This window comes from Myotis yumanensis, unplaced genomic scaffold (assembly GCF_028538775.1).
Source record: "Myotis yumanensis isolate MYYU_CA2020_CCGP unplaced genomic scaffold, mMyoYum1.0.hap1 SCAF_5, whole genome shotgun sequence".
NCBI lineage: Eukaryota > Metazoa > Chordata > Mammalia > Chiroptera > Vespertilionidae > Myotis > Myotis yumanensis.
This window is the reverse complement of record NW_027223756.1, coordinates 99,152,731-99,178,604: the sequence shown is the minus strand read 5'-3', so window position 1 is coordinate 99,178,604 and position 25,874 is coordinate 99,152,731. Positions and strand designations below refer to the sequence as shown.

The following is a 25,874-nucleotide window of genomic DNA, read 5'->3' as shown; positions in this document are numbered from 1 at the left end:
TCCCTGATACTGGCAAACACACCACAGGTGCCTCTGTAAGCTGCTGCTGGAATCGCGTGTATCCAACCACGGCGGAGGCAGCAGCAAAAGCTGTGTCTACTCACCCCACAACTACAGAACTCTGGACACCACAGTCACGCTTTGCCAGAACGCAGGCTTCCTGAGCCCCACCACCCCAATAGACGGTTCCTGGGTGCCACTGTGGGTCCCTGCGGGGCACGCGTGATTTCAACCAAGGGCATAAGACAGCAAAAATTGGAACACCCCCTCCACAGCTGCTGACTTCTAGACACCTCAGTTGCACCTTTCCAGCTCACAGGCCTACATCAAGAGAACCCAAATAGCCCAAGTAGGGAGCTACACTAGACTACCAAACCCAGGAGACCTGAGAGGTCACACCAGTAGCACCATACCCTAAAGAAACTGGGTAGCAAAGCAATCAGAGCTACAATTAAAACATTACAGCAAAACATGGGAAGACAAAAAAGCAATCCACAAAGGAAAGAAAAAGAGGATCACCAGAAAGGGAGTTAAATGAAATTGAGGCTACTAACTTATCAGAGAAAGAATTCAGAGTAATGGTTATAAGGATGCTCAAATGGCTGGAGGACAAATACACACAACTCAATGAAAATTATAAGGAGCTGAATGAGAATGTCACCAACATGAAAAGGAACAAAGAGGAAATGAAGAACGACACAGCTGCAATAAAGAACACAATGAAGGCTTAAACAGCAGACTATAAGAGGCTGAGGACCGCATCAGCAAATTAGAAGACAAGGTAGGAAAAACACACAACACAGGAGCAACTGGAAAAAAAAAACTTAAAAAGCAAGGGGAGAGCCTAAGGGAGCTTTGGGACAATGCAAGACGAAACAACATTCGCTTAATAGGGGTACCAGAAGGAGAGGAGGAGAAGCAAGGAATAGAAAACATGTCTGAAGAAATAATGACAGAAAACTTCCCCGATACTGGCAAGAAAAAAACTACACAAGTCCAAGAAGCAGATAGAGTACCAAACAAGATGAACCCCAAAAGACCAACACCAAGACACATCATAATTAAATTGGCAAACACCAACGACAAAGTAAGAATCTTAAAGGCTGCCAGAGAGAGACAGAAAGTTACCTTCAAGGGATCTCCTATTAGAATATCAGCTGACTTCTCAACAGAAACACACCAGGCAAGAAGGGAATGGAATGAAATATACAAAGTGAGGCAAAGCAAGGAAATGAATCCAAGAATACTATACCCAGGAAGGCTATCATTCAAAATTGAAGGTGGAATCAGGAACTTCACAGACAAAAAAGGACTAAGAGAGTTTATTACCACCAAACCAGCAATGCAAGAAATGCTAAAGAGACTTCTGTAAAAAGAAGAAACAGAAAAACAAGAAGAAACATAAACATTAAGAATAAAAATGACCACAAACAAGTACTTTTCAATAATAACATTAAATGTAAATGGATTAAATGCTCCACTCAAAAGACACGGGGTAGCTGAATGGATAAGAAAACATGACCCATATATTTGCTGTCTCCAAGAGACCCACCTCAGAACAAAGGATTCACCCAGACTGAGAGTGAAGGGATGGAAAAAATTTTTTCAGGCAAATGGAAATGAGAAAAAAGCTGGGGTTGCGATACTTATATCTAACAAAATAGACCTCAAAGTAAAGGCCATAACAAGAGATAAGGAAGGCCACTACATACTACTAAAGGGAGCAATTCAACAAGAAGATATAACTCTGGTAAACATATATGCACCCAATACAGGAGCACCCAAATACATAAAACAACTTCTGGAAGATATCAAGGGAGAGATCGATAGCAATACAGTCATAGTAGGGGGACTTTAATACCCCACTGACACCACTGGATAAATCCTCTAAACAAAAAATCAGCAAAGAAACATCAATCCTAAATGACTCACTAGATCAGATGGACTTAATTGACATCTTCAGAATATTTCACCCCAAAGCTACAGAATATACATTCTTCTCCAGTGCACATGGGACATTTTCAAAGATAGACCATATATTAGGACACAGGCAAAGTCTCTTCAAATTCAAGAGAATAGAAATCATAACAAGCATCTTCTCAGATAACAATGGCATAAAATTAGAAATCAACTATAATAAAAACATTGAAAAAAAATCAAAGACTTGGAGGCTAAATAGCATGCTATTAAGCAATGACTGGGTTACCAGAGAGATCAAAGAAGAAATAAAAAGCATACTGGAAACAAATGACAATGAAAACACAACAATCCAAAATCTATAGGACACAATGAAAGCTCTACAGGCCTACCTCAAAAAACAAGAAAAACTGGCAATAAATGATCTAACCCTACAAACTCAAAGAGTTAGAAAGAGAGCAACAAGAAAAGCCCACAGTATCCAGAAGGAAGGAAATAATAAAGATCAGAGCAGAAATAAACAACATAGCGACCAAAAAAATAATACAAAAGATTAATGAAACCAAGAGCTGGTTCTTTGAAAGGATTAACAAGATTGATGAACCTCTAGCCAGGCTCACCAAGAAACAAAGAGAGAGGACCCAAATAAACAAAATCAGAAATGAAAGAGGTGAAGTAACAACTCACCCTACTGATATACAAAGGATTGTCAAAAAATACTATGAACAACTCTACTCCAACAAACTGGACAACCTCAACAAAATGGACACATTCCTAGAAAAATACAAGCTTCCAAAACTCAATCAGGAAGAATAAAAAAACCTGAATAGGCCAATAACTACTGATGAAATTGAAACAGTAATCAAAAAGCTTCCAGCAAACAAAAGCCCTGGACCAGATGGCTTCACAGGGGAGTTTTACCGAACATTCAAATAAGAACTAAAGCCAATCCTTCTCAGACTATTCCAAAAAATTCAAGAGGAAGGCACACTTGCAAGCTTTTTCTATGAAGCCACCATTACCCTAATCCCAAAACCAGATAAAGACACCACAAAGAAAGAGAATTACAGGCCAATATCCCTGATGAAGATAGATGCTAAAATCCTCAACAAAATTCTAACAAACCGGATCCAGCATTACATTAGAAAGATCATAAGCCATGACCAAGTGGGATTTATTCCAGGAATGCAAGGCTGGTACAATATCCGCAAATCAATAAACGTGATACATCACATAAACAAGCTGAGAGACAAAAATCACATAATCATATCGATTGATGCAGAAAAGGCATTTGATAAAGTCCAACACCCTTTTCTGATAAAAACAATCAGCAAAGTGGGAATAGAGGGATCATACCTCAACATAATAAAAGCCTTATATGACAAACCTACAGCCAACATCATACTCAATGGGCAAAAACTAAAACCATTTCCCTTAAGAACAGGAACAAGACAGGGATGCCCACTTTCACCACTCCTATTTGACATAGTACTGGAAGTGCTAGCCAAAGCGATCAGACAAGAAGAAATAAAAGGCATCCAAATTGGAAAAGAAGAAGTAAAATTGTCATTATTCGCAGATGACATGATACTGTACTTAGAAAACCCTAAAGACTCCATCAAAAAATTATTAGATGTAATAAATTAATTTGGCAATGTAGCAGGATACAAAATTAATGCCAAGAAATCTATGGCATTTTTATACGCCAATAGTGAACTTACAGAAAGAGAAATTAAAAAATCAATCCCATTTACCATTGCACCAAAAAAAATTAAGATACCTAGGAATAAACTTAACCAAGGAGGTAAAAGACCTCTACCCAGAATACTACAGGACATTGAAAAAAGAGATAGAGGAAGACATAAACAGATGGAAGAACATACCATGTTCATGGATTGGTAGAATCAACATCATCAAAATGTCCATACTACCCAAAGCAATCTATAGATTCAATGCACTCCCCATTAAAATACCAACAGCATATTTCACAGATCTAGAAAGAATGCTCCAAAAATTCATCTGGAATTAAAAAAAAACAAAAAACGAATAGCTGCTGCGATCCTGAGAAAGAAGAACAAAGTAGGAGGGATCTCAATACCAGATATCAAGCTGTATTACAAAGCCACTGTTCTCAAAACTGCCTGGTACTGGCACAAGAACAGACATATAGACCAATGGAATAGAATAGAGAACCCAGAAATCGACCCAAACCACTATGCTCAATTAATATTTGACAAAGGAGGCAAGAACATACAATGGAGTCAAGACAGTCTCTTCAATAAATGGTGCTGGAAAATTTGGTCAGACACATGCAAAAAAATAAAACTAGACCACCAACTTACACCATATACAAAAATAAACTCAAAATGGATAAAGGACTTAAACGTAAGATGGGAAACCATAAGATTATTAGAGGAATCCACAGGTAGCAAAATCTCAGATATATCCCCAAGGAATTTCTTCACTGACACAGCTCCTAGGGCAATGGAAACTAAAGGGAAAATAAACAAATGGGACTATATCAAAATAAAAAGCTTCTGCACAGCAAAAGAAACCATCAACAAAACAACAAGAAAACCCACTGCATGGGAGAACATATTTGCCAATGATATCTCCGATAAAGGTTTAATCTCCAACATTTATAGGGAACTCATACAACTTAACAAAAGGAAGATAAACAACCCAATCAAGAAATGGGCAACGGACCTAAATAGACACTTTTTGAAAGAGGACATACATAAGGCTGAGAGACATATGAAAACATGCTCAGTCACTAATCATCTGAGAGATGCAAATCAAAACAACAATGAGGTACCATCTCACACCTGTCAGAATGGTTATCATCAACAAATCAACAAATGACAAATGCTGGCGAGGATGTGGAGAAAAAAGACCCCTCGTTCAATGCTGGTGGGAGTGCAAATTGGTGCATTCCCACCACTGTGGAGAACAGTATGGAGTTTCCTCAAAAAACTAAAAATGGAACTTCCATTTGACCCAGTGATCCCACTTCTAGGAATATATCCCAAGAAACCAGAAACACCAATCAGAAAGGATATATGCATCCCTATGTTCATAGCAGCACAATTTACAATAGCTAAGATTTGGAATCAGCCTAAGTGCCCATCAGCAGATGAGTGGATTAAAAAACTGTGGTACATCTATAAAATGGAATACTATGCAGCTGTAAAAAGGAAGGAACTCCTACCATTTGCAACAGCATGGATGGAGCTGGAGAGCATTATGCTAAGTGAAATAAGTCAGTCAGAGAAAGATAAATATCACATGCTCTCACTCATTTGTGGATTATAATGAACAACGTAAACCGATGAACAAAAACAGATGTAGAGACAGAGAAGCATCGATCAGATGCTCAAAACTCAGAGGTAAAGCAGGGGAGGGTGGGGGTGAGAGAGAGAGATCAACCAAAGGACTTGTATGCATGCATACAAGCATAAGTAATGGATGTGGACAACAGGGGGTGAGGGTGAGGACAGGATTGGGGGGATGAGGGGACATTGGGGAGATAAGGACACATTTGTAATATCTTATTCAATAAAGGGGAAAAAAGAATATTTATCTTTTTAATGTTTTAGGTTACAGGACAACACTCATTTAATTGTTAATGTAGAAGGGAGTCACATGCACCCTGGTTTTACCACTTGAAGATGAACTGGTGAGGAGGACTGGAATCTCCAAAACTGGGAGCACTCAGAGTCAGCTCTCCCTGGGCCCAGGTCACTTCAGTGTGGATTGAACTAAGGATCTACAGCCCTAGCTGCATTGGCCCACATAAAAAAAAAAAAAAAAAAAAAAAAAGGTATGGTTTTAAATTATATAACTCTAGGATTTCAAGTAAGGCATGCAAGTGTCTTATACAATGTAGTCAAGAGGCCACCCCCAGGGAGGGACAAGAAACTAACCCAATTTATTTCCAAATCAAAAGTTTCACGAATTGTACATCAGGTACATCCAGGAGTGGAGAGAGGGAGTAGATAAAGGAAGGAGGTTCATGGTCAAATTGCAAAGCTTTTAGGCCCCCGATCCCTTCCTCAACTCAGAGAAGCTAGGGATGTTCCTCTTCTGACTCCACAAATGATCAGAGGCACTGCCTTGCCAGAGAAAATTACAAACTAATATTACTCATGAATCTTGATGCAAAAATTCTTAAAATGTTAGCACATTAAATCTAGCACTATCTAAAAAATATAATATATCAAGACTAACTTGGACTTATTCCAGGAATGCCAATTTGATTTGACATTTTAAAACCAATCAATGTAATTCACTATATCAATCACAACATCATCTTAAGAATTCAGAAAAGGATTGGACTTTTAAATATTCAGTATCTGTTTATGGTAAAAACTCCCATTAAACCAGTAGTTATAAACTCCCTTAACCTGATAAAGAGCACCTATTAAAACCTCAGGAGTGAAAGACTGAAATTTTCCACCTGAAACAGGGAACAAGCTGCTCTCATAGCTGCTGCTTGGCACTGCACTGGAGTAGCAGGTCCAGAAACCCCAGGACCTTGCATACATTGCTGTGGGAATGCAAAATGGACCTGTCACTTTGATAACAGTTCCACAATTTATTATAAAGCTAAATACACATTTAGTATAAAACCCAGCAACCCTACTTCTAGACATTTATCTCAATCAAAACATATGGCCAGAAAAAGCATAGGAACTAAAAATATGCCCACCCAAAAACTCATATCAGAATGTTCAGAGGAACTTTAGGCAAACACTGAAAACAACCCAAATGTTCGTTAATGAATGGATAGACAAATTAGTTGTCCAGCCACACACAACAGGATGCTACTCAGCAAAGCAAGGGACTATGACATATGAAACCGTTAGGATAAGTCTCAAAGATATTATATTAAGTAAAAGAAGTCAGACGCAAAAGAGCACATGCCACGTAATTCAATTTGCAGGAGATCCTGGAAACATAAATTGCCATGGAAACAGATCAGTGGCAGCCAGGAAAGTAACTACAAAGAGGTAAAGGAATTTTTAGGCGTGACTGGAATGTTATTTTTCTTGATTTGTGATGGTTACACAACTGTATGATTGTCTGATCAAATACTACACTTTAAACTGGTTAATTTTATTGCATGTGTATTATACTTTAATGAAGCTGATTAAAAATATTTTTAAAACTTCAATAGAAGAACTGGAGGATAAAATTAAAAATTCTGTCAAAAAGTAGAACAAAAAAGCATAAAGATGAAAATTTTAATAAAAATAAAATTAGAAGACCAGTCCAGAAGGTATTGGGCATTCCATGAAGATAAGAAAAAACTGAAGGTGGAAATCAAACAATAATAGAAGAAAATATCTCCTACTATAATTAAAGAACCAAAGGGTAGGCATTTTATTTTTTCAAGGGACAGTAACATTGTTTATTGATTTAAACTTGGAACAATTCAATAAATTCTGAGTGCATATTAGGTACAATGCTAATAAAACTCCATAAAAATGGATTAGCTCAACAAAAGAATAGTGTCCAACAACAGAGTGTGAATTAAAACATTCCTTTGAGAATAAAAATATTTGCACTGTCTTTGAATTCTAAGTTCTCCAATAACATCAAGTCTAATGCTAAATGATTTCCAACCCAATACCTAGAAATCTGACAGTGGTAAAGAATGAATAGAGACTTTAACCATACCATTACACACACACACACACACACACACACACACACACACACACACAATTTACAGAAAAACCCATCCGCTAAAATATAAATGTGCTGTTCTTTTTTTAAAAAGTATAAACTGTCAACATGAATCTGGAAGAATTAAGGTATAAGATAATATCGAAAAAGTTCACTTAAATTTTATTGAATGTTTAGAGGCATTTTTAAAAATGTACTGTTAAAACCAATAGGGGTAAGTAAGTTCAACTTCTGGTCATGGTGGATGACTGGTCACACAAAATGCAAAGGGCAGGCATTTTAGATGGAAAGGCCTCACCAAACACTCAACCAAAGGCTCATGGATGCCCAATGGATAAAAACAGAACCACGCCAGGGTATATCACTTGGAAACTTCAGAACACTGGTGTAAAGCAGGAACTCCTGCAAGGTTTTGAAGAAGAAGAAAAGTCACAACTGATGAAGATTTAGAATGATTTTGTATTTTGCAAGAGCAGACTGTAATCCAGAAACAATGGAGCAATGTCTTCAAAATTCTGAAGGAAAAGATTTCCAGTGCTGAATTCTATGTAGTCAAACGACCCAGAAAGTGTCAGGGCAGAAAATAGACATTTACAGACATGATAGGCTATAAAAAAAATAAACTCTTTCTTAGGAAGCTATTAAAAGATGTATGCCACCAAAGAAGGGAGCAAACTAAGCAGGAAGATGACAGGAGACATGCAGCCAGGAGTGAGGGGCTTCACAGGAAGACAAGAGAGAGGCACCAGCCACTCTAGAATGGAGCAGGTCACACGTTCCAGAAAAGGCTTTTCCAGGAAAATGAAGCTGTCACATTGTCTGATGAATCTGAAAGTCTTGAGACAAGATTCAGACAACTGGAGAAGGGCTGAGATTAAATTAAATTAAATGGAGCTATGAGCCAATGAATGCTGGGAATAAGATTGTCAAGCAAAAGTTATCATAATTCACTACATGGATCAGTTTTGTGAATAGTTCTTAAGGATGTAAACACTGATTATTATTCAGATCAAAAGGATTCTACAGCTCTACTGAGAACACAGGGAATGAAAGGCTAGATGACTAGTTGGGGCAGTGAGTTTCATCCTCACTTTTTATAGAAAGAATTCAATAAAAAATGTCTAGACCTAGCTGGTTTGGCTCAGTGGATAGAGCATAGGCCTGTGGACTGAAGGGTCCCAGGTTTGATTCCAGTCAAGGGCACATGCCCAGGGTTGTGGACTCGATCCCCAATAGGGCGCGTGCAGGAGGCAGCCAATTGATTCTCTCTCATCATTGATGTTTCTAGCTCTCTCTCCCTCTCCCTTTCTCTTTGAAATCAATATAAATATATTTTTAAATAAATAAATAATGTCTAAAACTGAAAAGTTAAAGATGTAGTAATACAAACATGTTACTTGAAGACATGAAAACAAATAGATCAAATACTCAACTAAAAGAAGAGAAAGTGGGAGAGAGGGGACAAGGGGCCACTGTTTTTCATAATAAACATTGTAGTTTCATTAAACTAAATGTATGCACTCAATCCTGGCCAGGAAGCTTAGGTGGTTAGAGCATTGTCCTGATACACCAAGATTGTGGGTTTGATCCCCGGTCAGGGCACATACAAGAATCAACCAATGAATGCATACATAAGTGGAACAACAAATCAATGTTTCTCTCTCTCTCTCTCTCTCTCTCTCTCTCTAAAAGTAAATAAACTTTAAATGAATGTATTACTTCGAGAAAATTTAAGTCTACAAATAAAAAAGAACAGAATAAACTCCAAAATGTCAAAGGAAAGAAATAATGAAAAGCAAAAATTAATGAACTGGGAACCAAGATGGCAGAGTAGGTAAACACCGGTATCACTGCCTCCCACAACCACATCAAAATTACAACTAAAATACAGAACAACCATCATTCAAACTGCCTGGAATCTGGCTGAATGGAAGTCCTACAACCAGAGAAGTAAAGAAGAAAGCACATTGAGACTAGTAGGAGGAGCGGAGGCATGGAACGGGCTAGTCCAACACCTATGTGTGGCGTTTTTTTTTCAATAGGGAGGGATATCTAGGCTGCAGAGGCCTCCCTTGAAAAACAAGAGGTCCCAGTATCATACCAGCCCAGGGTTCCAGAGCTGGGAAGAGAAGTCCCCATAACTTCAGGGATTGTGGTTAAGTGACACAGAGACTGCTGGAGACCCAGCAGTTCCTCTTAAAGGGCTGGTGTAGGAACTTACATGGTCCTGCTTCCTCTGAGCTCTGGCACCAGGCAGCAGCTTTAGGGTATCCTGGGACATACTGGGAGGAACTAGATTGTCTGGCATCAGGGCAGGGACTCAAGGGCAGCTTTCTGACAGACGGGGGTGCTCACAAGGGGTCACTGTTCCTATGCTGGAACCTCCCCCATCCCAGAGCTGACTGGCAGCCATATCTGAGTTTTTATCAGCATGAACCACATTGTTTGCTCTGCCTTGGTGATTCCCTGAGACTCTGCTCTATTCAATTTGCAACCTAAACCAAGCTATTTGCAGCGGCTTTTCCATATGAATGCCCTGTCACAGCTCAGGCATCAGAATTTTCTAATATCTCTCATATAAGCAGCAGCTGGTGTCAGTGTGCCCAATATCTATCAATAAGAGACCCAAGACCTGGCACTAGCACCAATCTGCCTTGTTTCACAGCTGGGCCTTGCCTGGGGACTTCCAAGCCCAATACAAATAGCAGCCATCTGCAGATCTCTTTGTAGCTCCTGCTAGGTGACCCCAGGCAGTGGTTAACTTTGTACCTCCCAGGAGGCTCCAAGCCAGTGCACCTTGTGGACAGCTTCAGACCATACCATATTACAACTCTACACATCCACAAGCAACACACTCAAGGGCCAGACTCAGCGACCACCAAAGCCTCACTAAAGCAAGTCCTGCTCCATAGGGGTGTGTCCTGCATAGCAGCTCTTCCACTGTAGTTACAGCTGGTCCTCTCAGCTAATTGGTCTGGAGGTCAATTCCTCCCAGTGACACCAATAGCAATGAAGGCTCAACTATAACAAGACTGTACACACAGCCCACACATGGGTGCACCTAGAAGGCCCAGCTCAGGTGACCAGGAAGGCTGAGCCACTGGGTCCTACCAGACACCTATTACACAAGGCCACTCTACTAAGTCCGGAAGACATAGCAGTTCTACCTAATACATAGAAACAAACACAGGAAAGCAGCCAAAATGGGGAGACAAAGAAAGAAACATGTCACAAATGAAAGAAATGGAAGCAAGCAAACTACTGGATACAGAGTTCAAAACAATGGTTATAAAGTTGCTCAAGGATCTTAATGAGCTTCAAGGGAGTTAATGAGAGTTTCAAGGGACTTAGCGAGACAAGAACCTTAGTGAGAATTTCAAAGACATGAAAAAGGACCAATCAGAAATTAAGCCTACACTAACTGAAATACAGAATAATTTACTGGGATTCAACAGTAGAGTATAGGATTCTGAGAATCAAATCAACAACTTGGAATATGGGGAAGCAAAAAACACCCAATCAGAATAGCAAAAAGAAAAATGAATTTAAAAAAATAAGAAGATAGTGTAAGGAGCCTCTGGGACAAATTCAAGCGTACCAATATTCACATTATGAGGGTACCAGAAAAAGAAGAGAGCAAGATATTGAAAACCTATTTGAAGAAATCATGACAGAAAACTCCCCCTACCTGGTGAAAGAAATAGACTTTCAAGTCCAGGAAGTACAAAGAGTCCCAAACAAGAGGAACCCAAAAAGACCCACACCAAGACACATCATAATTCAAATGCCAAGAGTTAAAGACAAAGAGAGAATCTTAAAAGCAGCAAGAAAAAAGCAGTTATTTACCTACAAGGGAGCGCCCATATAACTGTCAGCTGATTTCTCAACAGAAACTTTGCAGGCCAGAAGGGAGTGGCAAGAAATATTCAAGGTGATGAATAGCAAAGAACCTACAACCAAGATTACTCTACCCAGAAAAGTTATCATTTAGAATTCAAGGTCAGATTGTGCTAGGGGGAGGAAATGAAACATGAGAAACTTACTGAATGTGTTGGGGGGAGGGACTGCGGCCTGGAAAAAGTTACTGATTGTGTCAAGGGCAGGGACCATGGGAGAGAAAAATTGCTAATTATCTCGCTAAAAAAGCAATGTGTTATAATTGAACCCAGCCAGGTATGACCCTGCTCGTAAATTTTATGTAAACTTTTTACCCTGACAGTACCAGGAACGGCTAATGAACCGCTTTGTAGTTGGTTTTTTCTTTTTTTTCTAACACTGTGTAGTTGGCAATAAAAGATCTTGCTGCACACTTGGTCGGGGCCACATGCTCCGAATCTTCCAGAGGGGAAGATAGGTGCTGTGGTCAGCTGGCCAGTTTAATAAAAGGCTTTTAAATTTAAATTCTGAGTCGGTGGTCTATCTCGTTGAGCCAACCCATAACAAGATAAAAAGCTTCACGGACAAGAAAAAGCTGAAGAAGTTCATCACCATCAAACCAGTATTCCATGAAATGTTGAAAGGTATTCTTTAAGAAGAGGAAGAAAAAGAAGGGAAAAAAAGATAAAAAATATGAACAATAAAATGGCAATGAATACATATCTATCAACAAATCTAAAAAATAGAATCAGAGGCATAGAAACATGGAACAGACTGACCAATCTCAGAGGAAAGGTGGGTGGAAGGAGCAGGAAGAGATTAACCAAAGATCTCATATGCATATATGTATTACCTATGGGCACAGACAATAGGGTGGTGAAGGCCTGGGGCGGTGCTGGAACCAAGAGAAGGGGGTATTGGAGGGGGAGGAAGGGGACATCTGTAATGCTCTCTACAATAAAGATTTAAATTAAAAAACAAATATTAATGAACTAGATCAATATAAAATAGAAAGGATTAGCTAAGTCAAGCATTTATTCATTAAAAAGTCTACTAAAAAAGCAAACCTCAGATAAGACTTATACAGAAAAAAGACAAAAGTAAATATTAGAAATTTATGCTTTCACTCAACAACTACATACTGGGACCTGGTGTCCTGGGGACACAAGATCAAACAAGACCAAATCATTCCCTCATGGATCTGGACACAGAAAGGATTATTTAAACAGGACACAGAAAAATAAATAGATCATAAAGATAAAGACTGATCTATTCTTGTTCATTAATGAAGAATTTATGTTAATAAAGAGAAAAGATAAGTTATAGACTGAAATACATATTAACTAATAAAGTATTAGATTCCTGAATATATACAAAACTCCCAGAAATTAGTAAGAAAAAAATAATAGAAAATTGGGCAAAGAACATAAATATGTAAGTTATAGGAAACAAATAATCAACATATAAAAAGATATTCAACTTTGCCAGCAAACAAGGAAATGTAATTTATTACCACAATGAGATACTATTTCTCAAGAATGGAACTAGGAGAATTTTTTAAAGGTCTGAAAGTTCCGGAGAGCATCATGCTAAGCGAAATAAGCAAGTCAGAGAAAGATAAATATCACATGATATCACTCATTTGTGGAATATAATGAACATAAACTGATGAACAACATAAACATGAGTAGGCTCAAAGTTTAGGGCGTCCAGGCAATGCACAAATAAGAAGTGCTGGGGAGAAACCAAGATGGCGGCATAGGTAAACACCGGAAATTGCTGCCTCCCACAACAACTTCAAAAATACAACGAAAAGACAAAACGGACATCATCCAGAACTACAGGAAGGCTGGCTGAGTGGAAATTCTACAACTAGAAGGAAAGAGAAAAGCACTGAGACTCAGAGGAGGTGCGGAAGTAAAGTGCAGAGGTATGGAGGCTTGAGTGCGTGCGCGGAAAGGGGCTGGTACCTGAGGACGAGGCTGTCTTTTTGAATCAGGAGTGAGTCACAAGCTCCCGACTGCTCTGAACTCCGGTTCCAGGAAGTCTCTGGGGACCCAGGGCTCATAAGGGGAGAAACTGGACTGTCTGGCAGCAGGCAGAACTCGGAACTTGAGGGTGGCTTTCCCTCAGAGGTGCTTGCAGCAATTACCTGGACACTGAGACTCGCGGCCTCTTATGGCAGGGCTGAGGAACAACCATAGCTGCTTGCTCCGCCCTGTTGATTCCTAGACCCCGCCCCACCCAGGCTGCCGCAGAGGCTTTTGCATATGAATGCCCTGGCCTTTTGCAATCTGAAAATTACCTAACAAATTGCAGCTGGGCCAGACAGACCCAGAACTTCCAAGAGAAGGCCCAAGACCCCACAGCAGCTTGCATTGCTTCACAGCTGGGCCTCATCTGGGCACCTCCAAACTCCAAAAAAGGAAGGGGAATCTGCAGATCTCTTCGTAGCTCCTGCTGGGTATCCTCAGGCAGAGGCTAAATTAGCACCTCTTTAGATCCAAGAGCCAGTGTACCCAGTGGTCAGAGTGGGACCATTCAGATTACAACTCCTCGGATCCATAAGGGACACACTCAGGGGGCAGACTCAGTGAGCGCCAAAGCCCCACTGAAGCAAGTCTTGCCCCAGAAGGGTGTCTTCAGCACAGAAGTTCTCCCACTGCAGACACAGCTGATTCTCACTGCCAGTTGGCCTGGAGGTCAATTCCTCTCAGTGATACCTACAACAATCAAGGCTTAACTACAACAAGACTGTGCACAAAGCCCACAAGGGGGTGCACCAAGAGGGTCCACCTCAGGTAACTGGGGAGGCTGAGCCACTGGGCCCTATAGGACACCTAGCACACAAAACTGTTGGGGTGCATCGCCAGCGGGTCCAGGGGTCCCCAAAGGTGTGGACGGAGTCGGCAAAGAAGGAATGACATGGAGGCAGCGTTCAGTTCATCAGCAGAGTTGGGTTCTCTAGGCAGGATCTCCAGCCAAGTTCTGTAGCCATGTTCTCTTGCTAGGTTCTCCAGCCAAGGTTTCCAAATTCTCCAGCCAGGTTCTGTCGCCAGGTTCTCTCTAGGTTCTCTGTCCATGTTCTCTCGCTAGGTTCTGTCTAGGATCTCCAGCCAAGTCCTGTCTCTTGGTTCTCTCTCTAGGTTCTCTGCCTTGTTGTCTTGTTTCATCTGTATTTATACCAGTTGATTTTAATCCTGTCAATTTCTATTGCAAAGGTTAGGGCGTTTCTTATCTTCATTCCAGGGAGTAAAGATTATGTAGCTTAAGGGTGATTGTTTGTAGTTAAAGTGATTAACTACCTGCCTGGCACTTAGTTAAGAGGTTTTATCCCCTCCTTAACTTCAGGGAAAAATCCCTACCTGGGAAAACAACCTTTCTCGGAGAGGTGACCTTGGTTAAAACACATAGTGCTAAAGGGAGCAAACATATTAAGAACAGTATGCCATATACGCCAGGTCCCTTGAAACATATGCTGTGCAGATGTTTCTTCTCTGCAGCGACTGTGTCAAGCAGCAAGGATGGACCGGCTCCCAGCACAAAACCACTCTACCAACACAGGGAAGCATAAAAAATGCACAGACAAAGAAACAGGTCACAAATGACAGAAATGGAGGAAAGAAAACGACTGGATATAGAGTTCAAAACCACGTTTATAAGGTTTTTCAAGAATTTTCTGGAAACCGCCAATAAATTTAGTGAGACCCTGGAGGATATGAAAAAAGACCAACTAGAAATTAAGCATACACTGACTGAAATAAAGAATAATATACAGAGAACCAACAACAGACAAGAGGATCCCAAGAATCAAGTCAAAGATTTGCAACACGAAGAAACAAAAAATACCCAACCGAAAAAGCAAAAAGAAAAAAGAATCCAAAAATATGAAGATAGTGTAAGGAGCCTCTGGGACAACTTCAAGTGTACCAACATCAGAATTATAGGGGTGCCAGAAGAAGAGAGAGAGCAAGATATTGAAAACCTATTTGAAGAAATAATGACAGAAAACTTCCCCTACCTGGTGAAAGAAATAGACTTACAAGTCCAGGAAGCACAGAGAACCCCAAACAAAAGGAATCCAAAGAGGACCACACCAAGACACATCATAATTAAAATGCCAAGAGCAAAAGACAAAGAGAGAATCTTAAAAGCAGCAAGAGAAAAAAGTCAGTTTCCTACAAGGGAGTACCCATACGACTGTCAGCTGATTTCTCAACAGAAACCATGCAGGCCAGAAGAGAGTGGCAAGAAATATTCAAAGTGATGAATAGCAAGAACCTACAACCAAGATTACTTTATCCAGCAAAGCTATCATTCAGAATTGAAGGTCAGATAAAGAGCTTCACAGATAAGCAAAAGCTAAAGGAGTTCATCACCACCAAACCAGCATTATATGAAATGTTGAAAGGTATTCTTTAAGAAGTGGAAGAAGAAAAAGGAACTCTTACCATTTGCCACAGCATGGATGAAACTAGAGAGCATTATACTAAGTGAAATAAGCCAGTCAGAGAAGGATAAATATCACATGATCTCACTCATTTGTGGAATATAATGAACAACATAAACTGATGAACAAGGACTGATCCAGAGACGGAGAGGCATTGATTGGACTGTCGGGCCTTGGAGGGAAGGTAGGGGAGGGTGGGGGTAATGGGGAAAGATCAACCAAAGGATTTACATGCAAGCATATAGGTCTAACCAATGGACACGGACAACGGGGGGGGGGGAAGGGGGGGGTGAGGGCATGAGTGGGGGGGCGGGGGGGCAGGGGTGAGGGGGTAACGTGGGGATAAGGACACATATGTAATATCTTAATCAATAAAAAATATATTTAAATAAGTAAATAAATAAATAAATAAATAAAAATAAATTAAAAAAAGAAGTGCTGGATCTGAGGGCTGTGAAAGGCATCTGGGAAGAAATGAATCACAACCACCAGGTTTTTCAAGTCATTCCCACACCTGACTATAGAGTCCCTTATCGGCATCAAAGTCCTTCTTCATGTTCATGTTCCTCGCACACCAGTGCAATAAAGAGCTAGTGTTAGTGACGAGTAAATGGAGGAATGCATTCATGATACTGGAGTGGTAGGACAGTGAATGAATTTGTATAATCCCCCCCTTGTCTGTAATAACAATGTTTGTTTAATACAGAATGAAATATTAAGATGCCTTATTTGTTTGTAATAAAACATACAAATTCAGAATGCTATTGGGGTAAAAAATGTTTTTGATAACTGTTTTGGAGTTCATACATTTAAATTCCGTAAGAGATTGTGTCCTAGACATTACAGGTATATAGTTTTTTAACGTAAGATATAAATTCCTGCCTACTACTGTGAAACATCAGTAAGGTTTTCAAATATATATATATATATATAGAGAGAGAGAGAGAGAGAGAGAGAGAGAGAGATGTAATATGCAAATTAGGTTGGGACACCCGCCCTAATGGGTCACAACCAGACAGGAGGAGGTTGCGTGCGCAGGTGAGGCCCTGAGCAGAGACAGAGATGGGGGGCCGAAGCAGACACGGACAGGGACATGGGGGCCAGCCCGAGCCGCCGCGGCCGAGAGCAGACTGGGAGAGGAGAGAGCGAGCCTACCTGCAGCTTCCTTGGCCGATTGCAGGACCAGAGAGGAAAGGGCGGGCCGCCCGCAGCCTCCCAGGCCGATCGCAGGCCAAAAGAGGAAAGGGCTCCCGGACTTGAGAGGGGGCAGGGTGGGCTGAGGGAACACCCCACCAGTACACGAATTTCATGCACCGGGCCTCTAGAGTGTGAGTGTGTGTGTGTGTGTGTGTGTGTGTGTATTTTATAGCCTGCAAGTGTGATAGTAAAAGTGAAATGTTGTAATGTAGTGCTGGATAAGGCAATAAGCTCTCTAGAACAGCGGTCGCCAACCTTTCAGACCTCACAGACCACCAGTAGTCCGCGGACCACCGGGTGGCAACCGCTGCTTTAGCACATTCAGGGGTAGGAGAGGCACCCCTGTTCCTGCTCTTAAGCTACCGATCCAATGGGCTCCTCAAGACAAGTAACAACCACTAAACTATCATGTTCTCTGTATCCCTAAGCAACAAGTCTATGCGACCCACCCAGATGCCACGCATTTGGATGCTGGATGTGAGTGATACAGCAGAGTATAATTTAATTAGTGCGCTACTGCAGAAGGTGGAAAGTAACCAAATGCTGGCTGAATACATGTACATGTATCTGGACAAACAGGAAAGCAGTTGAAGAAATGTGCAATGTTTAGTTAGAAGAGTAGCCTCAGGATGAGCATGGTTACTGGTCCATAACTATGAAGAAGCCACCCTACTGTGTGTGACCCAGCGTGGCTCCTCCTCACTGGAGAAGTAGGAACAGAGACTGCACTGTCAAATGTTGAATGGGACAATGGAACCTGGTGGGGGAGATGCCCAGATTACATGTGAGGTGTTTTCCAAACCAGAGATGATTAATCTATACCAGATAGGGAGAGAAGAAAAATCCCAGAGAGGAGGATTTAGGGAAGCACAAATGGCCAAAAGAAAGGAGTGACATATGCATGCAGGGACAAAGGTGACAATAAAGTATTGAGGTGAACAAAGGGGAAAAGATGCTCATTTCTAGGTCCACAAGCCTGTTGCATTTGCTGAGTTTCTCTCCATGCCTCCCACACACAGGGTCTTACCCAGACAGAAGCCTCGGGAGGTGTCTTCTGGTGTCCATTCTTCCCCTTTTCCAAGCTGGGCAAACAGATCTGGTTTGGGTCCTAAGAGCCCTGTTTTTAAGGGGGGAAAAAATGGACCACATCTGTTCCTGCTATAGAAAAAATCATTGCAAGGAAGAGATCTGGTCCTCAGAACTTCCTGGAAAAGGTGATTGATGGGAAGGTCCAAGATAGAGATGAGTTCCCAGAGGACAAAAAGATGGCTCAGGTCTGATACACAACCTATGCCCATGCCCTTCTCTCTGCCAAAGGGAGGGAGGATTCCACCCCCACTCACTCTATGCTCCAAAAGAGTCCTGTGTCTGGGACACCAAGGTAGGCATGTCATAGACTTAAAAATAACATCTTCAATCAGCCCATGCCAGCTCTGTGCTACCAGTTTAAGGTCCCAAGAGATGTCCATGTGTTAAGGTAAGCCTTCAGAGGCTCCCCACTTACCCAGTGAGACCAGGTGGCTGTAGTTCTCCAGCATCACATCCCTGTACAAGGCCCTCTGAGCAGGGCTCAGCTGTGCCCACTCATCCTGGGTGAAGAGCACAGCCACATCCTTGAAGGTCACTGATTCCTGTAACAACAAGCCCATCCCTGTTGACTGGCAGCTACTCCTTCACATGGCAAACCAATTAAGGCAGAGTGTAAACACAAGATAATTGCATAACACCAACAATGAGTTTGAGAAAATGGTCATGGAAGAGAAACACCCCAGTGCACTGGCACCATGGAGACCAGTTGCACAGAAAAAATGGTGCATCAGATGGGTCCTAAAGGACAACTCAGAAAGTAGGAGCTGTTCATCCCTTGCAATGATTTCTACCACAGATTCCTACCCTAGACAGGCTTAAATGTTGAAGGAGTTAGAACAATTTTACCAAACTCATTGGAATTTATACACTCAAATGAATGCTATCTCCCTCATAGTGTAGTCCATATCCTTATTCTCTAGAGGTTGGCTCTGCTCAAAGCCTTTTAGTAAATTATTAAAAATTGAAAGCATAATCTTTTTTAAAATTTTTATGATTATAGTTGACATACAATATTACATAGTAATTAGACATTTATATAACTTATGAAGTGATTCCCCCCGTAAGTTTAGTACTTACCTGGCACCATACATAGTTATTACAATACTAGAGGCCTGGTGCATGAAATTCATGCACTGGGGGGGGGGGGGGGGGGGGGCGTCTCTCAGCCCAGCCTGCACTCTCTCCAATCTGGGACCTCTCTGGGACCCCAGCAGTCGGACATCCTTCTCACAATCTGGGACTGCTGGCTCCCAACCGCTCACCTGCCTGCCAGCCTGATTGCCCCTAACCACTCTGCCTGCCTGCCTGATCACCCCTTAACCACTCCCCTGCCAGCCTGATCACACGCTAACCACTCGCCTGCCAGCCTGATCTACGCCTACCTGCTCCCCTGCCATCCCTATCGCCCCCAACTGCCCTCCCCATGCCGACCCGATCACCCCCACCTCCTCAAGAAACTGTTCCCATCTCTCCTCTCAACTCCTGCCTTAGGCAGTTTAGATCCCTAATCTTACTTGCTAGTAGAAAGAGTGCAGGTTTCTATTTTGGACCAACCTGGATTCCAGTTCCAGTTGTCACTTTTGTGACCTTTAGCAAGTTCTTTAGCTTGGATGACACCCACTAGGATGAGCCTGACATGGTGGGGGACGGAGAATGTAGTGACTGCATCAGTCCTCTGAATGAGACTGGACTGGGAGAAAAACCTCTGGTCAGGGAAAAGAAACATGCCCACACTCTCCAAACCTCTACATTCAAATCTAATGCAATTCAGTGTGTGGAAGAGTGCTCCACAACAACCCCCACTCACCTGGACCATGTTTGGCAGGTGCCTGAAAGCCATTTCTTCTCTAATGAGCTCTTTTAGGAACAAGCAGAGTAGGACTCCTCAGGCAGAAACTTCTACACACCTGTTATGAGGAGAGGATTGCATCAGAAGAAAGCACACAGCGGTCCAGGGTGAGGCTGTGAACATTCACATCCTGGGAGCCCTCCAATTCTTAGTCCCTATTTGCTCCCAATTCTCTCTCCTTCTGAGAGCATTTCTGCTGGTCCCCACAGTAAAAGGAATCACTCACCATTCTGCTACCCCCGCACACACATTTCCCCTAGCATCCCCCTTCCATATCATAAATACATTGACTTCTCTTTGCAGAAAGCACTCTCCAGCCCCAGCTCTCACGCTTTCTACCGCTCCCAGGCCTTTGCCCTTAAGTTACTCCGAGAGGTCTCTCTAAAGAAGCCTTTCCTCGCTGGACAGCTGCCTACTTCTGGGAGTGGAGTGAGGAAGTGCAGGAGAGTCGACTTCTTTCTCCTCCAAAAGGAAGCAAAGAAGGGTAGATCTCCTCCCCCCCCCACCCCCACCCCCACCCCACCCCCTTCATTGTTGAGGCTCTCAAGCCAAGCACTTCCCTGACCTCAGGCCTGTCCTCTTCCGGGGCCCAGTTTGGGTCACCTGGCGTGAAAGGTAGATAAGCAGGTATTTGGGGAAAATGGGGGAGGCAGCAAGTGGGAGAGGGTTAGGAATCTTCACACAACCCTTCGCCCTCTGCTCTGCTGCCCTCTCGGATGGCTCCACATATAGTGTCACAACCCCATCGGGAGCACCATCTGCCCGCTGGGCGTAATCGGGCTTCCCGGGGTCGGCTCTAAGATGCACGCCAGAAGCCCTGCCCGCGTCCTCCTGAGGGCACTCGCAGATTCGAGCCCGAAATCCAAGAACCCATACCTGGTCGTCCCTTTTCTCTATGGAATCAAACTTAGCCATACATCCTGGGAAGTTTGCGGCATCACATCGGCGTCCTCCAGAACGGAGCATGACCCGGGCTTTCATCTCCGTTCTTCTCCCCGGGCGCAACCACGCACGGCTACTCCAGCTCTCCAGACGAGGCTCTGACTACGGTGCCTGGTTACCCTGGGTTGCCGAGGAGACCCTGCCAGCAGTGAGAGATCCCCATCGCCACTTCGCCGCAGAACAAAGAGCTGGAGTCTGCAGCCTGGGTCTGAATTGCGCTTGCGCATTGCCCTGGGAACCGCAGGGACGAAACTCCCCAAATTCGAAGGCTGAGCCGTTCTGCTCCCCAGGCCACTTCCCATCTGGCAAATCCACCGAGGCGCGCGGAAGAAAATATTGCGCACCCAAGAAGACAGCCCCCTACTTCCTACCTCCCCTCCGCCCGCTCCCCGTCCCCCCTGTGCCAGGTCCCGAGGCTTTCTACACTGAAACTACATTTCCCAGAGGCCTCGGCGGGGCGTCGCCGGTCCAGCTTGCAGATAACTCCCCGCGTGCTCATTGGGAGTTGCGGCTTTGATTCCGCTCTGGTCAGGTTGGGACTCGGTCTCTGCCTTGAAACACGCCCAAGCTAGAGACTAGCGAGAAGTTGGGGTAAGGCAGGTCAATCTGGTGGAGCGGCGCCAGGTCCGCTGAGGAGTGCGGCTCAGGAACGGTCCCGGAGGACGGAGTAGCCGAAAGGCGCGCGCCAGACCAAAGACCGAGACTGTGCATCGGCCGGGACGCAACCGACACTGACAGTGTGGCCGGCTGTCGGGCCTGGAGTGGTTCGGCGAGAAATGGGATGCGGAGGCGGGAGGACGAGGGCCGAAGGATGGCAGATGAGTGAGGAGGCTGCCGCGGAGGTTCGGGACCTGGGCGGTGGCGTCGGGCACGGTGCCTGGGAAGCATAGAGCAGGTGGAAGAGTTGGCTCTTGGCGATTTATCTGGATTTTCAGAAAGATGAGAGGGTTTCAATTTTGTAGGTGGTGAAAAATTCAAGTATGTGACCTGAGGTTTGTCAGGGAACTAACCCGTTGGCTACCTCTTAGGGAGCAGTATCAGTGACTTTCACGTGACACTACAGCATTGTTTGGGGTTTTATTGAAGGTTTCTATAGATACCTTCTTGGAGCACTTATGTGTGAGGCATTGTTCTAGGGGCTGAAAACCCTGCACTTATTCAGGTGTAATTCTATTCGGAGAGGAAGTCAATAAAATATCAGATACTGATGACAGTGAAGCTGGGTTAAGTTTCAGAGTGTGACAGAGGTTCGGTATTATTTTAAGTAGCGTTTTAGGAAGTTCTCAGAAAATATTGAGCAGACACTGGAATACAGTGGGGGAGGAAATCATGTGACTCTCTGGGGGGAAACCCTCTAAGTCGGAGGGAACAGGCATGCTGTCCAGAGAAGGGTACCTGGTTGAGTTTGAGGCTTAGAAGTCCAGTATGACTGGAGAGAGCCTGGTGAACAAGGGAGAGGGGGAGATGAGTTCAAAGGGTAACTAGAACCCTTGAAGACGATTGCAGGACTTAATCTGTGTGTGATGGGAAACCATTACAGGTGTTTGAGCAAAATAGTGACATGGCTGAGCATACTTGGACAGAATCACTGGTCAGTTGTGTGGAAAACACGCTATGGTGGGGCTAGAAGGAATACAGGGAAACCAGTTAGTAAGCTATTACAGCAGGCTAGGGCGGAACTGACTCCCAGTTTTATAAACCTTTTTACAAGGTATGTTTTGAGAGCATAGTCATTCTAAGATAATTAAGGTTTCTGGACGCCATGCTATGGAGTTTGGATATTATTGTTTTCAGGTACATGAGGGTGATAACATTTGTTGGGTACTAAATACACGCTGGACACTTTTATAAGCACTTTACGTTAGTTACCTAATGCAACCTACTAGTAAAGCTGTGAGGTTTGCACTATTAACAAATGAGAAAAGGGAGGCACCAAGGTTAAGTGCCTTGCCCAAGGTGTCATGTCTAATGCATGGAACCAGGAGTCCTGCACCTGTTGAAAGAGGAAAGGTACAAAGTCCTCATTACTTGTTGCCCAAGATGGCTGAGAACTGACATACAGGGTCTAAGACTTCCAAAACTCCTGAAAAAGTAGTGAAACCTCCATTTATCTGGGTCATGTGTCCTGGTGCTCCCTCCATGGGTTAATATTTTACTGACTTTGAGTTACCGCATCCATCTTAGGCTTCAATAACTTCATTCTTCTTCTTCCCCTTATCCTGTGCCTTCCTTTTGAGCCTTTAATGTGCTGCTGTCTTAATCACTTTCTTCTATTTTCTACCCATTTCTTCACTGCCTTTCCTCCCGTCCACTTGTATTCTTGAGATGGAATGAGGTATAAGAAAAATAGGTGAAGGGGAAGGAGGAAACTGGGTGAAATGAAGAAAAATTTAAAATCTCAGTTTCTGAAGATACAGTTTAGTGTTCCGTTCCTCCTTTGTCTTTGATGTTCGAACTCCATGAATTAAAACTGCCCAAAGTCCAAACACTGAGAATCCACAGGGAACCTCTTCCATTGTCACCCACAAACATCTGCACCCATCACTGATTACCACCTCTTCCAGTGGAAAGTGTCCTTCCCAGTGAAAAAGACTCCTGCATCCTTTACCTGTGTTCCAAATCTTATTTTCCCACTTTGAGATGCACATCCCCTCCTTTATGCACCTTTAGAGTCTCTATACCTCTTTTATTATTTTTAAAAATATGAAATTGATTTCAGAGAAGGGAGAGGAAGAGAAAGATAAAGACATCAATGATGACGGAGAATCATTGATCAGCTGCCTCCTGCACACCCCCTACTGGGGATTGAGCCTGCAACTCAGGCATGTGCCACGATCGGGAATTAAACCCTGACCTTCTAGTTCATAGGTCGATGCTCAACCACTGAGCCACACCGGCTGGACTCCACAGCTCTTTTAGGAGATAAACATGCTCAATTCTTCTACCTTAAGTCATACAAACACATTTTCAGCAGATTGTGGGCTAAGTCAACACCTTTATCAAACCACCTTTTCTTTGTCTACCTGCCGGAAGCCGGTCCATCCTTGCTGCTTGACACAGTCGCTGCAGGAAAGAAACATCTGCACAGCATATGTTTCAAGGGACCTGGCATATATAGCATATTGTTCTTAATATGTTTGCTCTCCTTAGTGCCATGTGTTTTAACCAAGGTCACCTCTCTGAGAAAGGTTGTTTCCCCAGGTGGGGATTTTTCCCTGAGGTTAGGGAGGGGATACAACCCCTTAATTAAGTGCCAGGCGGGTAGTTAAGCTACATAATCTTTACTCCCTGGAATGGAGATAAGAAACGCCCTAACCTTTGTAATAGAAATTGACAGGATTAAAATCAGCTGGTATAAATACGGATGTAACAAGACAATAAACATCAGATCCTCATCAGATCCTCATCAGCTCCTAACCAGAACTCCAACCAGAACTTTGACTGGAGATCCTGGCTAGAGGTCCTGACTAGGCTGCTGATCAACTGAAGGCTGTCTTCGTGTCATTCCTTCTTCGCTGACTCAGTCCACACCTTTGGGGACCCCAGCAACTGGCGCCCAACGTGGGGCACGAACCCACGACCCTGGGATTAAGAGTCCCATGCTAGAGGCTCCAAGAGCAAATGCTTATTTTCTCAGTCTCCTTTGCTACTAGTCTCCATGTAACACAGCTGCGGTCAAGGAGATGTAAGCAGTAGTCTGCTGAAGGGTGTCTGGGAAAACCTTTTCTGATAAAAGGTAGTGATGTTGCTAGTGCTACACACTCCATTTCTTCTTGCATTAGATATTTTACCTGAAGCTGTGGCAGCCATGTGCCCATGATGGAAAAGCCATGAAACTCAAGGCATTGAATTATTTTGTCTCTGAACAATCCCACCCACCTCCAGATTTATTATATGAGGAAATAAATCCCTACTTGCTCGTAAGTCATTGTTAACTGGGCTTTCTAATGATGTAACCAAAAGCTCTTCTGATAGAGGTTCTTTCAACCCCAATCTCCCTCTAGTTATCTTTCTAAACTCCTTTTCTAGTCAAGCTACTAAGTCCTTTTCAACCTTTAACTCACTCTTTAACCTACTAAAATTTACATAGATTATCAACCAAACTAAGGGCAATATTTATATTTTTATCTTACTTTAACCCTCTGTAGCATTTGAAAATATTAACTACTAGAGGCCCAGTGCATGAAAACTCATGCACTGGAGGGGGAGTCCCTCAGCCCGACCTGCTCCCTCTCAAAGTCCGGGAGCCCTTAGGGGTGGGAGGCGACCCAGCAATCAGGGGAAGGCGACGCCCCCATCACACCTCTGCTGCCGCCACTGCCAGCAGCACAAGCCTCAGCTGGCCCTGGTTACCTAAGCCTCGGGTGGCCCTGGGCAGCTGGGAAGCCACCATCCAAGGCTTGCCTGTGCCTCCGGCTGGCCCTGGGCGGCTGGGAAGTCGCCATTCGAGGCTTGCCTGCACGTCAGGCTGGCCCTTGGGGGCTGAGGGGACTGGGGAACTCTGGAGGCAGGCACCCCAGTAGGGCTGAGGGGACTGGGCGCCTCCATTTTGTGGCTGTGGGTGCCACCATCTTTGAGGGCATGGCAGTTAATTAGCATATTCTCTCCTTATTGGCTGTGGGCGTCACCATCTTTGAGGGTGTGGAAATTAGCATATGCCCTCCTTATTGGCTGTGGGTTCCACCATTTTTAAGGGCAGAGCAGTCAATTAGTATATTCTCTCCTTATTGGCTGTGAGCAACGCCATCTTTGAGGGCAGGGCAGTCAATTAGCATATTCCATCCTTATTCGCTGTGGGTGCCACCCTCTTTGCAATGGCATGAGGGTCAATTAGCATATTCCCTCTTTATTAGATAGGATTTCTAT

The 25,874-nt window shown here is 43.2% G+C and overlaps 1 protein-coding gene across 4 annotated transcripts in view; it reads right to left on the bottom strand.

Moving 5' to 3' along the window:
• Positions 1 to 25,874, bottom strand: part of ZNF454 (zinc finger protein 454) — a 79,060-nt gene that overhangs the window by 27,125 nt on the left and 26,061 nt on the right. For 2 of the 4 annotated variants that reach the window (XM_070416694.1, XM_070416691.1), the window contains exons 2-4: positions 20,025 to 20,124; positions 18,633 to 18,759; positions 18,156 to 18,245 (exon numbers count right to left, since the gene is read on the bottom strand). In XM_070416694.1, the coding sequence (XP_070272795.1) occupies positions 18,156 to 18,245; positions 18,633 to 18,759; positions 20,025 to 20,057 (250 nt within the window). In that variant the 5' untranslated portion in view covers positions 20,058 to 20,124. Of the gene's footprint in view, positions 1 to 18,155; positions 18,246 to 18,632; positions 18,760 to 20,024; positions 20,125 to 20,942; positions 21,294 to 25,874 lie in introns of those variants that run through there. The other 2 variants (XM_070416692.1, XM_070416693.1) reach the window with 2 other exon arrangements.